The sequence below is a fragment of the Rhea americana genome, unplaced genomic scaffold, assembly GCF_003343005.1.
Source record: "Rhea americana isolate MKP2758 unplaced genomic scaffold, rheAme1 scaffold_9, whole genome shotgun sequence".
Classification (NCBI taxonomy): domain Eukaryota; kingdom Metazoa; phylum Chordata; class Aves; order Rheiformes; family Rheidae; genus Rhea; species Rhea americana.
In genome coordinates this window covers 7,672,929-7,686,789 of record NW_028187088.1, presented here as the reverse complement: position 1 = coordinate 7,686,789, position 13,861 = coordinate 7,672,929, and the positions used below count along the sequence as shown (strand labels likewise).

The following is a 13,861-nucleotide window of genomic DNA, read 5'->3' as shown; positions in this document are numbered from 1 at the left end:
CAGGTGCCTTGATGGACAACAGGCCCAGCCTCCAGGACTGATCAGTTCAAAAGGATGACGCTGTCCCTCCCTCACCCTGCAGGGCTTGCTCACTGGTAGTTTTCACAGCCCAGTTTCTGCCTTGGGTGCACAAACTCTAGAGTCTCCAGCCTATTTTGACTTGGAGATTCCCTTGATGCCCCTCTGTAAAGAGGCTCCCAGSCACCATGTGACATGCTGGGCTGGGGCAGTGTCTGTTCCTAGTTCTAGGGCTACAGCTTACACCCAGGTGAAGGTGCCAGGAGGGCTCTTCTACCTCTTTGCTAGAGGGAAGAAGCAGCCCACTCTACAAAATGGTACCTTTGCGCCTCAGCACCAGTTTGTTAAAGAGGTCTGACATCAAGTCTCCACCTTGTCCCGTAGCTCTCACTGAAACAAAGAAAGTATCATGAATCAGACCAGAAGAAAGAGTCAGTCTGAACCCACCACTAAGGGGAAAGTATTCTGCCATACTGTTTTCAGATTAAAGAACGAACTGTACCCTCCAATTTTGTACCGCATGGCTAACCTCTCCTCCCACTACAGGTCAGTCTCACTTTGGGAAACACCAGGCACTGCAGGGTAACAGCAGCCTCTAGGGAAAGCCAAGTGTCAAGATTTGTCCAGGAGCAGGAAAGGGCTGGGCACTGTTTCTCTCATTCTGCCACACCAGTCAGTAACCCTAACCAGTTTACCTAGATCAAAGTGCTCAAACCACCTCAGCACTGAGGCCATCTTGACCCAGGGTTTCCCCCCCAAACTCTCCTTTCAGCATCTGTTTCTATGCAGCACATATAAAACCTATAACTATGCCCTGAGACAGGATGAGTTTCCATCAGGAACACTCATGCCCTCCTGACAGATGGGGTTTAGCAAGTTGACAAAGCGTCATCCAAACAGGAGATGCTTAAGACCTTACACCAGCCTGTGAGAACAGACARCAGCTCTGTTCTGCACAGCCAGATGCTCTCAGGCCCTGGCTTGCCCATCTCCCTCCAGACATACCTCCCCAACCCAGGGGAGAGAGGAAGGCAGACTGTACAGGACAGCCTTGGCACCTTGTTCTTGTTCCTTCTGCTTCTTCTTCTCCAGCTTCCTCTCCTTAACGCTACGGAGGTTGGCCTTCCCGATGCCACCAGCCTGGCGGATGGACTCCAAGAGACTGGCACGCCCAGTAGAGGGGTTCACCACCTCCTTTGGGGCTCCCTGGACCAGAGCTGCAGGGACAGGAAGGACAGGCATCAGCAAGGGTTAGCATGTGAGCTACAGGACCAGCCAAATCCCSATGGAATGAGCTGTTCTAATAACCTGCCAGACTCTTCCTGGAGCTCAGAGCAGAGCACAGACACCTCCTTCAGTGATGGGCCTGCAGCAGCCCTGCCATGGGGGAAACTGAAGACCTGCACCTCCCAGGCAGGAAGGAGCAGCTTCTCCTACTGCAACTTCCCTGCTCTCCTGGAAAGCTGAAAAGCCACAGGAGGAAAGAACAGAGGAAGTGGGTCAAAGCCCAGGACTTCTGGCAGTAAAGCTGTGGAGTTACCAAGCCCTTACCTGCAGGCACTGCCTTGCTGCTCTCCTCAGTCACGGGCCAGGCCGGTTCAGAGGGGGCTGCAGGCTGGGGCAGGGGTGGTGGGGGAGGCACAGTAGTTGGCACAACAGGAGGTGGCGGGGGAGGTGGCGGTGGAGGAGGTGGCAATAGTCCAGCATCTTGAAGGTCTGAAAGACAAAAGAAATTGCATATGAAGAGTCCCAGAGGACACTGCGCTGAGAGCTTCAGCTCAGAGCTCCACAGCTTTCAGCAGCAACAGATAACAATCCTCAGCACTMAAAATGTGCGGCAGAGCCCTCTCCTCCTGGGTAGCATTTCTTACAGCAGGCAGAGCCAAGGCAGGGCTTGCAATCTCACATCCCCAGCTGCGTCCCACTGGGCCTGCCACAACACAAGTCCCCACACACTGCTCTCCTTCCTCCCTAGCAGAGCAGCCCCTCAAGGTAATGGGCTTGGTCAGCGCTTGAGCGGGTTGCRGCTCTGACTTAGGCCCAAGCACAAGACACCAGAGGTATCTGCAGCATCTGTCTTGAAATGAACAGGGGCTTTCTGCCTCTATCTTATCCTAGTGATCCCTCTTTCCTCCTTCACTRCACCCTGGAAACAGGATTGGAAATACCTGGTTGCAAAGGCTCCACTGACTCAGTGYTGAAGGTGGGCAACTCTGGAATAGCACTGCTTGGGGCAGACGGTGCAATGCCAGGTCCCAGATCAGCGCTGTACATGAGATCTGCAGCAATGCCAGGCAGGTCTGGCAGGTACGATGGCACRTCGATCTCAGGCACCTGGCCCAAATCTGGCACATAGAAGTAATTTTCAGCTACCTAAAGGAGATCCAGAGTAAAAAGATAAGGTACTCGCTTTCCCTTGTGRCAAGCAGGGGCACTGAAAGGAACAGTCCAGGTTGCAGTCAAGAGCTGGGTTCATGGCCTTGGTACAGTGCTTGCTACTCAGCTGCCCCATAGGTCTGTGCTCTTGTACTGGGACATGTTCTCATGCCCTGAGAACCTCCCTGCAGACCAGGCTAGGCAAAGGCAGGCTGCAGGAGGAGAGAGGTGCAGGCCTCTTCCTGGTTTTCTGCCAGTAAACTTTACTCTCTCCTCCCCAGASGTTTCAGCCACAACTTTTGCAGCCTGCAAAGGCCAGTCTCGTCTCCTCTGCAAGAGAACAGTGCTGGGACAGTCTGTGAGATAAAGATGCAGAAGAAGCAAAACACAATAGTCAAAGGTCCTGTTTTGTGTTTAATATGCAGGCAAAAACAGTACCAATGACAAATTACAAATAAAGGGTTTTGTTAGTTATACACACTACTCTCCTCTGGTCCAACATGCAGGACAAGTAGGTCCCAGGCTCCCTCTTCCCACCCCAAACCACACATTGAGCCATGTAAAGCTTAGAAGCTCTGTACTCAGGGTGTGGCCACTGTGAGGTGTCAGAAACAAGGTCTGCCACACACTGGGGCAGCTGGGTTGCTGTGTTGCCTGCCCCATGTCTACACCAAGTAGAGACTGGGTTGCTCAGGCTGGCTGGCCCTGCTGGTTGCATCAGGAAGTGCCCCCCACAGGTCACAGACCTCCTCCTGTGTGCTACAGCACCTCACTCACACTCCTCATGAGGATCAGGAGTTAGCACAAGGGAGACAATCAAGTGACAGAGCCTCCAGTCTCCTCTGTAGCCCTGAGGTCTAGCAGTACAACACATTAACATTAAATTACTCTTCTCGTGTCAACCCACAAAGGCTTGAGTGCAGAGAAACAGCTCACATTTCAGAGCTTTTTCACATCCACCAAGCCCAAACCAGGACTTTAAACACAGGAACCGGGGCATGATTCCTCTGCAAGCAAGATACCCTGCAGCCCTATGACAGGCGATTCCCCTATCTGCCCTCTGCGTTACCTGCACTACAGAAGCCCTCGTTCCCCCTCAGAGCTGAGCACAATCCCTCCCCCCTTCCCCAGAGCTGCATCTCACCTGCCGGTCCAGCTGTCCCCTTTTGGTGATGGAGAGGGGAGCATCAAAGAGTTTCTCTTCTGTCTCTGTTTCCAGGGCTACATGAGTCTTAGTCACTGCTCCAGCCAGAGGATCCAGGAAGACATACTTCTTGTACCTGGGGCAGAGAGGAAGAGATGCCATGTTCAGAGGCAAGGCCAAAATAAGTATAGCCAAAGTGGTCTTGGAGGTGGACAGCTCCACCACTGCAGGGGCAGCAGGGCTGTCTCTCAAGGTTGCACATTCCAGCCCCACTTTCTTGTCTCTCCTCTCTACAGCCAGGAGCTCACCACCTCTCCCACTCTGCCAGCCTAGCCTCCACACTCATCCTAAAGCAAAGCCCAGCTGCACAGCCATCGTTTCCAGGCTCTGCCTCCTTTCTCCTCACTCTGGCATGAGCCTGTCCAACAGCTTCAGGACACCAGTCTCTCTCCTGGTGACATGATGCTCAAGGGGCAGCAGCAAAAATGGAGTTGGGGAGAAAACAGTGGCTCAGGGGAAGGAAGAGGAGGTTCAGTAGGTGAAAGCTCAAGGAGGGTGAACATAAAGAAGCTCTTCAGTACAAGCAGGAAGAGGAACCATGAGGCAAAGCCCAACAGGAAGAGGATCTGCAGTTGAGACATTAAATCAGTGAGAGTGGAAAAGTGCCCCTGTGAGTTACTATCAATCAGAACAGGGTACAGTACCCAGGCAGATACATAAGGCAGAGAAGGGCAGGGGTAACAGCAGCTCTCTAGGCTGGAAAAAAATATAGGAGGGATGACAGGAGAAAAAAAGAAAAGAGAGAAAGGAAATCACAGAGAAGAAGCAAAGTTAAGTTGAAAAGCAGATGAGTTGAGATCAGATGCAGACAAAACAACAACTCCTACCCCAGTGGTGAAGGGAAAAAGAAAGGGTTACTAGCCAGAAGCCAGTGGAGAGGTACCAAACCCTATTTTGCTGGGGCCTGGTATGCAAGGTTCCCAGGAAGGCAAGCAGCTACTTCTGTCCCTGGGGCAGGCAGAGCAAGGGTGGATAAGCAGCATGGCAATGCTCCATCTCTCACAGGTTCTCTGTAGTGTTGAAGAGCAGCAGGGAGCTAAGGGAGCTGATGTTCCTGGGGAGGCTGCCAAGACCTTCTTCTGCATCGTCTTCTTGGTGAATTTTGGTGCTCACGCACATGGGGAAGTACTTGAGTTTCTCCTGCAAGAAGACAGATAACAGGTAGCAAGACACTAACAAAGTAGAGCAGCGGCCAACAGCTCTCCCTGGTCCCACACTGGGACCACAATCCACACTGCTGGATGCATGGTGCACATGGACAGCACCACAGTCCCACATGCATGCCAAATCTCAGCACTTCAACTCATGAAGCTGTACACCCAGAGAAGGGGTTCAAGCATCTCAGTCTACAAAAATGTTTGCTACAGTGTCTTCAGGTGGGATATCTTAGAGCATCTCCAGGCAGGCAAGGCTCCCCTAAACATCTATACTGCCTCCCTCTGCTGCCTTCAGCTGATATTTTAGAGATGTGATCCCACCTGTGGGGTATGCAGGAAAGATGAGGGAAAAAGAGGTTAGGACAGAACAGTGCCTGTATAAGGCAAAAGATCATGCAGAAGGAAATGTGCAGGGGAGAACGTGTGCCAGATGGCTCTGTAAAGCCCGAGGGATTTGCAGGAGGTTTCAACTCTAATGAACTGAAACCTCCTCTCTCTCAGTTCTAAAACTTCATGCATAATATATGGAACTCCCTTTAGAAAAGGACTTATTACATCTGAACTGCTTGACTTTTATAGAGCACAGGAATTGCCACCCCAGATCAGACAATTCAGCCAGTGTGACAGCACCTGCTGCCAGATGCTCTAGGGGATGCTGTTCAGTGCCCACAACACATTTTGCTCCATGCACCACGCTAGAGGAAGGAGAGGAGTTAGTTCGTGAACCCAGAGACAGACAGTTTTTCATAGTCTAAGCAACCACAAACCTACATCCCAGACCCCTTCCAACTCCTTTCCTCACCCCCTTCCCAACTCCTCTGTTCTTTCTTCTCAGAGAAACAAGGATAAGCAGCAGCCTCACAGCACCGAGGTGATAAATTCTCAGACGAGGCGACACCAGAGCACTAACCAAGACAATCTGACCAAACTTAGTTTTTTTTTTTTTGTCACCAGATGACGATCAAATGGGCCATTTCAAATGCTGTCCATTACTTCCTAATACCTCTGTACTTCCAGCTTCTCTACTCTATCCCATTCTTTGAGTCCTCCTTCCTTTTTGTACTTCTATAGGGAAAGTGGAGACTGTGTTGCTGGTTCAGTTTTAACATCACATCTTCGCAACATAAGCACTTTCTGCTAACTGAAATTTCAGGCTTGAATTTGGTAGCCAAAAATCCTGGGAAATGGCTTAGTCACAGCTCAGTTAATCCACTAAGGGTTTGTACAGTGCTCTGAGTCCATAAAGTGTTATAAGGAAAGACCTGCGAGGTTTTGATTTTTTTTTTTTTTTTAATAATAAGTTCCAACTTGTGAAAAACACACTCAAACTAACATCTTGAATTTTTGCAGTAGCAGCAGACAGGCAAGAATACATAGACTGTTATTAAGAGACTGCAGAGACAGAGATTCAGAAATAAAGGTTCTTTTGATCATTAATATTTATTTCTCAATGTTTAATTTTTAAGCATGAGGGAGTACTGACACTTTTGCTAGAATTGTTCACCCACACTTAGCCCTAGAATCATATATATTTTTTTAATTCTCTCCTTGCAGATTTCAATTAGTTCTGGAAGACTGCGAGTCACTAAGATTGGAGTGAGGCATTAGCTATTACCTACGTTTACTTATAAGACTAATTTAAGGCAGCTATAAAAGTACTAAGTATAAGTATTACTCTGAACATGAGATTCTATATAATCTTTTTCATATAAATGCTACCGAAGTACTAGTCTTACTCAAATACCTACTTCTGTTTTGAAATTCAGAATAGCTATGTACTACCAATATCATGCAACCGTGAGTTCCATAAGTTAACATGTCATTTAGAAATGACTTTTCTTCTAGAGACATTAAAGGCCCTATGCCAAGGGTTTGGCGACTTTGATATACTGAAGTCATGGGGGGCTCCCGAGTGCTCAACACCTGACAGAATTCATGCTTCAAAAACTGCAGGATCACACCCCTAAATATCCTGCATTTCCAGGCATTTTTTCCAATAAGAGCCAAAGATTAAAAATATATAAAGTCACCTTGGTTCTTTAGTTAAACATCCACTCTCGTGGAGGGAGTTTGGGTGAGGTATCTATCAGTAATCCCACTCCCTCTTATGCTAACAGTGCTGAGGCTAGTAAAATAAGCACTTGAGGACTAGGAAGTGCGAGAAAGCTGGTTCAGCTTCCCCATATCTATCATGAACTCTGAAAGAGGTAGAACTCACAAGCACACATTAAGTTACCAATATTTCAGAAGACTATGAAGATTACTCTAGTGGTGAATTGCAAGCTTTGCTTGGACCTCTTCCAAACCCCAGAGAGGCAATGTCTTCCATATCCTAGCAGAAAACCTCCACATCTCCCAGCCTCCAGAGAGGCAGCTGCAGCACTTGGAAACAGCTCCCACCTGCAAAGGCAGCATCTGAAAAGCCCAACAGAACTACAGCTGCCTTGCAATTCAGTACAGCCTAGCTCCACACCAATGTGCAGAGCAAGTGAATTAAGCTTGCCATAAGGTCCCCATAAGGATCTGGGATCCTTACCCTTAAATGCTCGTCTTACCAACGCAAACACTGTCCTAACAGCTGAGATTTCATTTGCTTGGGGTTTGGAAGGGAAAGGAAAATATCCTGGAAAAGAGGCATTTTAAAATAAAATCATAGTACCACACACATTTTTAACTCTACCATTGTCCCCTCAGAGCACAAACCCTGAGCACCCAGCACAGGCATCACTTCTCTTAAACTGATACAAGCAGAGCTTGCTTTCCTGGTGGGGCGTGTGTGTGTGCATGAAGAAGCTAGGAAAGGCCACTGCAACTGCTCCCAGCAAATAGGCCCTTGTTAGAAGTGAAAACAGGCAGAGTGCCTCAGCTGAAAGCCCTGAATAATTGAGGAGGGCATAAACGTAAACATTAGACTTCCCTCTGTCACATTTCATTACTGCAAGACACATCAGGATCTTTACTCAGCTATGGACAAGAGCAGCCTGTCCCCCTGCAACATGATCAGAGCTTGGCCACACCAAGTTCCACTCAGCTCACCAGCTGAGGCTCACACAGGCCCTTCTATCATTCATAAGCTGACAGCCACTTGCTGGCACAGGAGCATCGCTCTACCTCATGCTCCCACAGAGGAGTTGCAGTTCCATGGAAGAGTTGCATAAGATGCATTTAAGCTAGGCAAGAGTAACAAGACCATTGCATGAGGCAGAGTGAGCAAACAGAAGCTAATGTCAGAAGCCCAAGAAAACTCATCAGTCCCAAGGGAGAATCCAAAGATCAGTCATAGCAGAAGTAGAAGAAATATAAGCACCCCATGGGGCCTGCAGAAAATGCTTGTGATGAAGGCAGCTTTGGTCATGATGGGCAGGATATTGCAATGGTAGAGAGATTATATGAGATGGGAAAGAGGTGGCATTACAAAGAGACAGGATGGGCTGAGCAGGGAAGAGTGTGCAGAGCCTACAGAGCCAGCAGGCCAACCGAATGTGAACATGTTTTGGTCTTTGAGGGACACTGCTTTTCACTAGCTGATTGTCTTTTCAAGCCCTCCATTGTGCAAGGGACTGTGCATCAGCACCTGCCCTTCACCCTCGGGAGGGAAAATACCTTCCTTGCCCTTGTCCTAGGTACCTCTGCTCTTCACAGGCTCTCCAACAGGCTGGGGCTACCAGCCAGACAGCACGACTGAAATGGGTCTCCCCTCGCTGGCTAGCAGCAAGTCCCATGCAACCACGCCCTGGGCTAGTGCCTGGGCTCAAAAGTAGTACAAACTCACTCCAGTTTGCTGACTGTCCATCTGGCCAGCAATTCCACTCTCCTGGCCTGGCTGAAATATTCATAACTACCTCACTGTAAAGAGGTCTCAACTCCATTAAAAACTCAAGGAAGTTTTGTGTAATAAATTATTCAGTGGCAGCTTTATTTTTGGGCCAAGGCATACAAGGGATAAGACGGGAAGTCTCTTTAGGGGTGGAAAGCAGGGAAGTTGTCCAACTGATCCTGTCACGAAGAGCACATCTGCTACACCTGGTACTGTGCATACACAACATCTTTTGAACACAATGACTCTTCCTCCCCTTCTTCCAACCCTGGTAAGGGAGCACCGACCTAAATCGGAAAATCCCTTGGTAGCACCGCTTGCAAAGCTCACCACTTCTCAGATCTTAAGAGGACTCTCTGCCACTCAATCCACAGGCTAAAAGGGAACTTGATACTTCAGCTCCTTCTTCAACACCAGTTACAGACATATGTGCTATGGAATTGCCTAGAAGCCCCAACTGTGCTGGGCAGTGAGAGATTCAGGCCTATCTGAAGGGCTTGCAACCTGTAATAGCTGAATGCAAGGCACAGGACAGGCAAGACAGAAAAAGACGACTTTAAAAAGCAAAATGACCTTCCTACATCCCCACACGTCACAAAACTTAGCTTGGGAACAGTAACAGGGACAATATCCAAGTGTAATCCTTTTGTGGGACAGAATCTGCTTTTTTTCCTCACCCTCACAAGTTTTATCTTTCCTTTTCTCACTGTTGCTGTATAACAGAGACCCTTCAGAAGCTATTTTTCAGATGAGTATGAGCCTGATCCCTGCTGCCTTGCTATGCACAGACAAAGTCTTAAGGAGAGCTAGCAGCAACAGCTAGCACTATTGCAAGAAATCATCATGTTTAAGGAAACAGAACTACTCTCAGCAGTCAGCAGGTACCCAGAGCAGCCAGTCACCCATAGCCAAGGTCTTGTGCTGACACAGGCCTCAAAACAGTAGCTCTACAAACTTCCCAGCCCATTCTCTTACCCACCCCTTGACAGGTCACACTGAAAACATAACACACATTCTGCCCCGGCCTACATCCTGAAGCCCTGGTCTACTTTGTCCAAGAGACTCATAGTATCCCAGTTTTTCTTTACTTATTCATCTCAAGGTCTCTTCTCCTCTTCCTTACCTGCAGGGATTTCTCATCCAGCATTCGGTGTTTACTCTGAATCTTGTGTCTTGGCCATTTCTGCTTAGCCAGGTCCTCTGCACCAGCAAAAATTGAGCTGTACTCCTGCAACCGTTCAGGGGCAGGATACTTAGCACTGGAAAATACCTGTAGGGAGGCAAGGAAGAACTGAAAAAAATCCCACTAACTAAGTAGTCCTACACTACAGAACCACAAGAAGCCTACCAAGGCATACAAACTGCACTGCCAGCAGGAATGGACAGCCTTGCTTTGGAGTCAATGGGCTCCTAACGGCAATCTGCATGGACCTGGCCATGCATGGGCTGTCACTTTTGAAAGTTCATGTGCCAGAACTTCTCTTTATAGAAGTACTAGGAGATCATAGGCAAAAATGCTTCCACTGACATAAACGGAAGTGCAGACACTATAATAAATAGAGCAAGAAAGGGAAAAGGAGGATTTTCCCTAGTTTTACATGACTCAACAAGATTAACTGAAGGGGAGTCTCTCCAACAGCAACTTCTATGCAAGTAGCTAAGTGGCCAAAAGACTGAAATGAGAGGGTGTCAGGCTTAACACAGTACATGCTTTCTCTCTTTCTCAAAAAGCTGTCCAGGCAGTAATTAATGTAGGCCTTTTAAGTTCAGAAGACGTGCAGTTCATTGGTCTAAAAACTCATCAACTGGCCAAGTTAAAAACAGGATTCTAATCACAGCTCCTGCTCAGCAGGAAGGCAGAGAGAGGTAAACTGGCTGTGACTGGGGAAGCCGAGCACTTGTTCTGCAGAGCAGAACATCAYATCAGGAGCAGAGAGAGAAGGTGGAAGGTAGAAGGTAGGCAACACAGTCTTCAAAGACTAGCTATCAACTTGGTCACTACCTTAATAGCCTTCTTGCTGCCCTTTATCTTCTCAATCTTTGCTTGGGCGAGCGTGACTCTCTCACTGATTGTCTGAAGCTGCAACCGGCTGGCCTCCACCCGCTGAGAGATCCTAAGGAGCAAGCACATTTCTTAAGGGTAAGAATCCAGAGCCAAGGATTTTTATGCAACAGCCAGTGCCCAAGCCTGAGAGAAAGGACATGAATTTCAGTGGTCTGGATTATTTCATAGGGTAAAATCAGTGCTGGTTGCACTTATCTTGGTCCCACTGAGAGTTTTCTATACTCTAACATGAMACTAAGTTTAGCCTGTGACTCACCATACAACATTCCCCTCATTGTTTGAGGCAATGCAGAGAAAGTTGGAAAGTAGTAAGCCCTACACCTCATTGCATATACTGCTAACAAGAAGGCCACAGCTAATATCAGCTGCCAACAAATTTTTAATAAAAATGATCTGTTAAAAATGAAAGGCAGTACACACTAGTGAGCAGAGTTCAGGATCCACAGGGCACATCCCATTCTCTGCTTTTCCAGCACTGTGTTGCATGACTTCTCACACTGCTTCACAGCTTTGTGCTTCAGTTTCCACAACTGTAAAACAACATTTGGTCTTTGGCATAATAATGCACACTAATTTCCATAATTCCTGCATGACTAAATCAGCAATAAAAGTGCTTTGTGACTGAAAGATGAAAAGCATTCTGCAACAGTAGGTGATAGCAGTCACTAGCTAAGCATCTCTGCATTGACCAAGTGGACTTACTCCCTTCCCAGTAAGCATCTTGCAACTATGGGTAGGACTGAAATCACCAGCACACTGCATACACTCACTACTGTGCTGAGGGGACTGACACACAGGCTGAGGCCAGAGGAGGCATCAGGACCAGTAATCATCACCAGGTTAACTACAGAGTTGCCTGCTAAGGAAAGACCTTTCTTCCCCTCACAAAATTAGTAGGTGCTCCCTAGCATCAAACTCAAAGACTGACAATTGTTTTGAGTGTTCACCCCTCTTAATAAAAAGAGCAAAGAACACTTCTTGGTTGTATGATCTACTGGAAGAGCTAGTACTTCACTTTAGCAACATTTTGTAGGAATGAATTCCACAGGATCGTCTTATGCATGTAAAAATCAATTTCAATTATTGTCTTTAAATTTCAACAAAGGTCCCTTGTTGCTTTGTAGTAGTGAGCCCCATGTTTTCTTTTTTTTCATTCTATAATTCCTTCTAGCAACCAATTTGACATCAGCAGTGATCCATGATTCCCATTTTCAAACTGTACCAAACCTGTCTTTTCAAGTATTTTCACTTGGTGCAACACATTCACTGTTACCGTAATAGAGTCCGTAAAAAACAGACTCTATTAAAGGGCCCTCTTCAGTGGTAGGTATAAAAAACAGTAAGTGGCTGCAGCCTATTCACCTTGGACTGTTTTGAAAAATCTCAATTTCTTGCTCTGAACAGCTTTAAGTGTTTTTGTTTGTTTATAACATGCTCCCCTCTCTCTGGAGGCATTAAAGTTCTTCCTTAGGCATATAGCAGGAGAGTAAGTCATCTGTCCTACTTTATTGTTTTTGGAGTAGGAGATGAGCAAGACTGTATCTCAGGTGATCCTGCCTCACAGTATTATCCTCCAGTTCTCCATCCTTTTATTTTAAATACATTTAAATACATTCCAACAGATTGTATACTGTACCAAAACCAAGTACAAATCTGTTCATGATTCCCTTCCCATATCCTCCCTCTGTCTTAATGGAGTAGGCCCATATCACTTAAACACTTGGTTCTCCAGGTAGTTCATGTTGTTCCTTTCAGTGTGTGTTTTCTAGCTCTTGTCTGCAGTGATTTCATGTGTCACAGGGTCATCCTATTGCTTAGTTCTGTTAAAGCTTGAGACACTTCAGAAGGCTCTAAGCCTTCACTAACTTCTCCCCCCAGCAAGTTTTCCCACCTTACAGTTCATCTCTTTTCTAGATGTTTCATAATTGTATTGATTGACACTATTCTTAACACTGCTCCTGGGAGCCCCTGCCTATTTTTACTTCCTTAAAGGCAGGGGAAAAAATGGCCACTTGTTTCTGCTTTGCCTTTCACCCTCAAATCCATGATGTAAATTTCCCTCTCACTTATGAGTATCCCCTTTCCATTAGCAGCTCTCTAAAACTCAAAACCTTTCTGAAATCCCAATAAAAGCAGGATAGCCAATACTCTGCTGACTCCCAGATGCAATTTGCAGGGCCAACAAGGCACACATTTCTCTCCCATAAGGAAAAGTTAAGTAAAGAGTCACCCAAGCTTGGGACTGAAAACCAGTAACTGTTCTCCTCCTTCCTACCTCATAAATTTGAGCAGGCAGAATGAGATGGTCAAATGCTCCCTTTCCTATTCCACATTATCAGCACTACTTCATTGGGTACTTCCCCCCACAACTCACACCTCCTCCAGTTGCGAGGAGCAAAGGAGTTTTTGCAATACATCCCCAGTCCCAAAACTCTGCGCACCACAGAGCACCTCTGCAAGCAGCCCTGCAAACATCCGAGGAAGACCCAGAGGAAAGGTACTCCATGGTAGGCAAGTGGCCAGTCTCACAAGGCCAGTTTTGCCTCAGTCTTGTGAAGCTCCAACATACAGGATGCCTGCAGCATGAGATACATTCCATATTTTCTACTTACTTTAATACACAGAAGTGTGGCAATAGTAGGTTTACAGATAATTTATGCTTTAGAGTTGCTCATTACTTTGCCCTCCTCAGATTCTACAGAGATGAAGAATCACAGTCACCTTTACCTGTTACCCTAACCACTTCCACATTTACCATCCACCCTACTAAACATCTGGTTGAAGAGAGGAACAGTGTTACAACTCCCTTTGTGCCACCAAACACAGGCAACGTGTTGCCTATTACAGAGTGTTCCTTACTGCTAGGTTACTAATGCCTCCAATATTCACACAGATGGCAAAAGAAGAACACAAAGCAAAACATCTCTGAACCCATAGGGCCACATATATCCTGATTACTTAAAGTTTGCTGGAACCACTCTTAAAAATTAGGCATCCCTAAAAAACAGACCGAGATTGACCAGTACTGTGTAATAACCCTTCAGTCTCTGCCCTAGCTGTAACAGTAATACTGCGTCTAGAAGGAGAGGAGGGAGGACATATGTAGCTTTATCTATCCATATTATGCCCCCTCCCTTCAAATAGATAGCATCAGACCAGTAGTCTACTCTCAGCACAAGCTGGGGAAGCGGTCCAGAACTAGCTCAGGTATTTCAAATCATTAT

At 46.9% G+C, this 13,861-nt stretch overlaps 1 protein-coding gene across 4 annotated transcripts in view; it reads right to left on the bottom strand.

Annotated features, from left to right (window-relative positions):
* Positions 1-13,861, bottom strand: part of WASHC1 (WASH complex subunit 1) — a 46,049-nt gene that overhangs the window by 2,096 nt on the left and 30,092 nt on the right. For all 4 annotated transcript variants that reach the window (XM_085324150.1, XM_085324149.1, XM_085324148.1 and 1 more), the window contains 8 exons: positions 10,575-10,686; positions 9,696-9,842; positions 4,602-4,738; positions 3,539-3,674; positions 2,187-2,391; positions 1,570-1,734; positions 1,077-1,235; positions 340-408 (listed from right to left, as the gene is read on the bottom strand). In XM_085324150.1, coding sequence (XP_085180276.1) covers positions 340-408; positions 1,077-1,235; positions 1,570-1,734; positions 2,187-2,391; positions 3,539-3,674; positions 4,602-4,738; positions 9,696-9,842; positions 10,575-10,686 — 1,130 coding nt within the window. The remainder of the gene's footprint in view (positions 1-339; positions 409-1,076; positions 1,236-1,569; positions 1,735-2,186; positions 2,392-3,538; positions 3,675-4,601; positions 4,739-9,695; positions 9,843-10,574; positions 10,687-13,861) is intronic.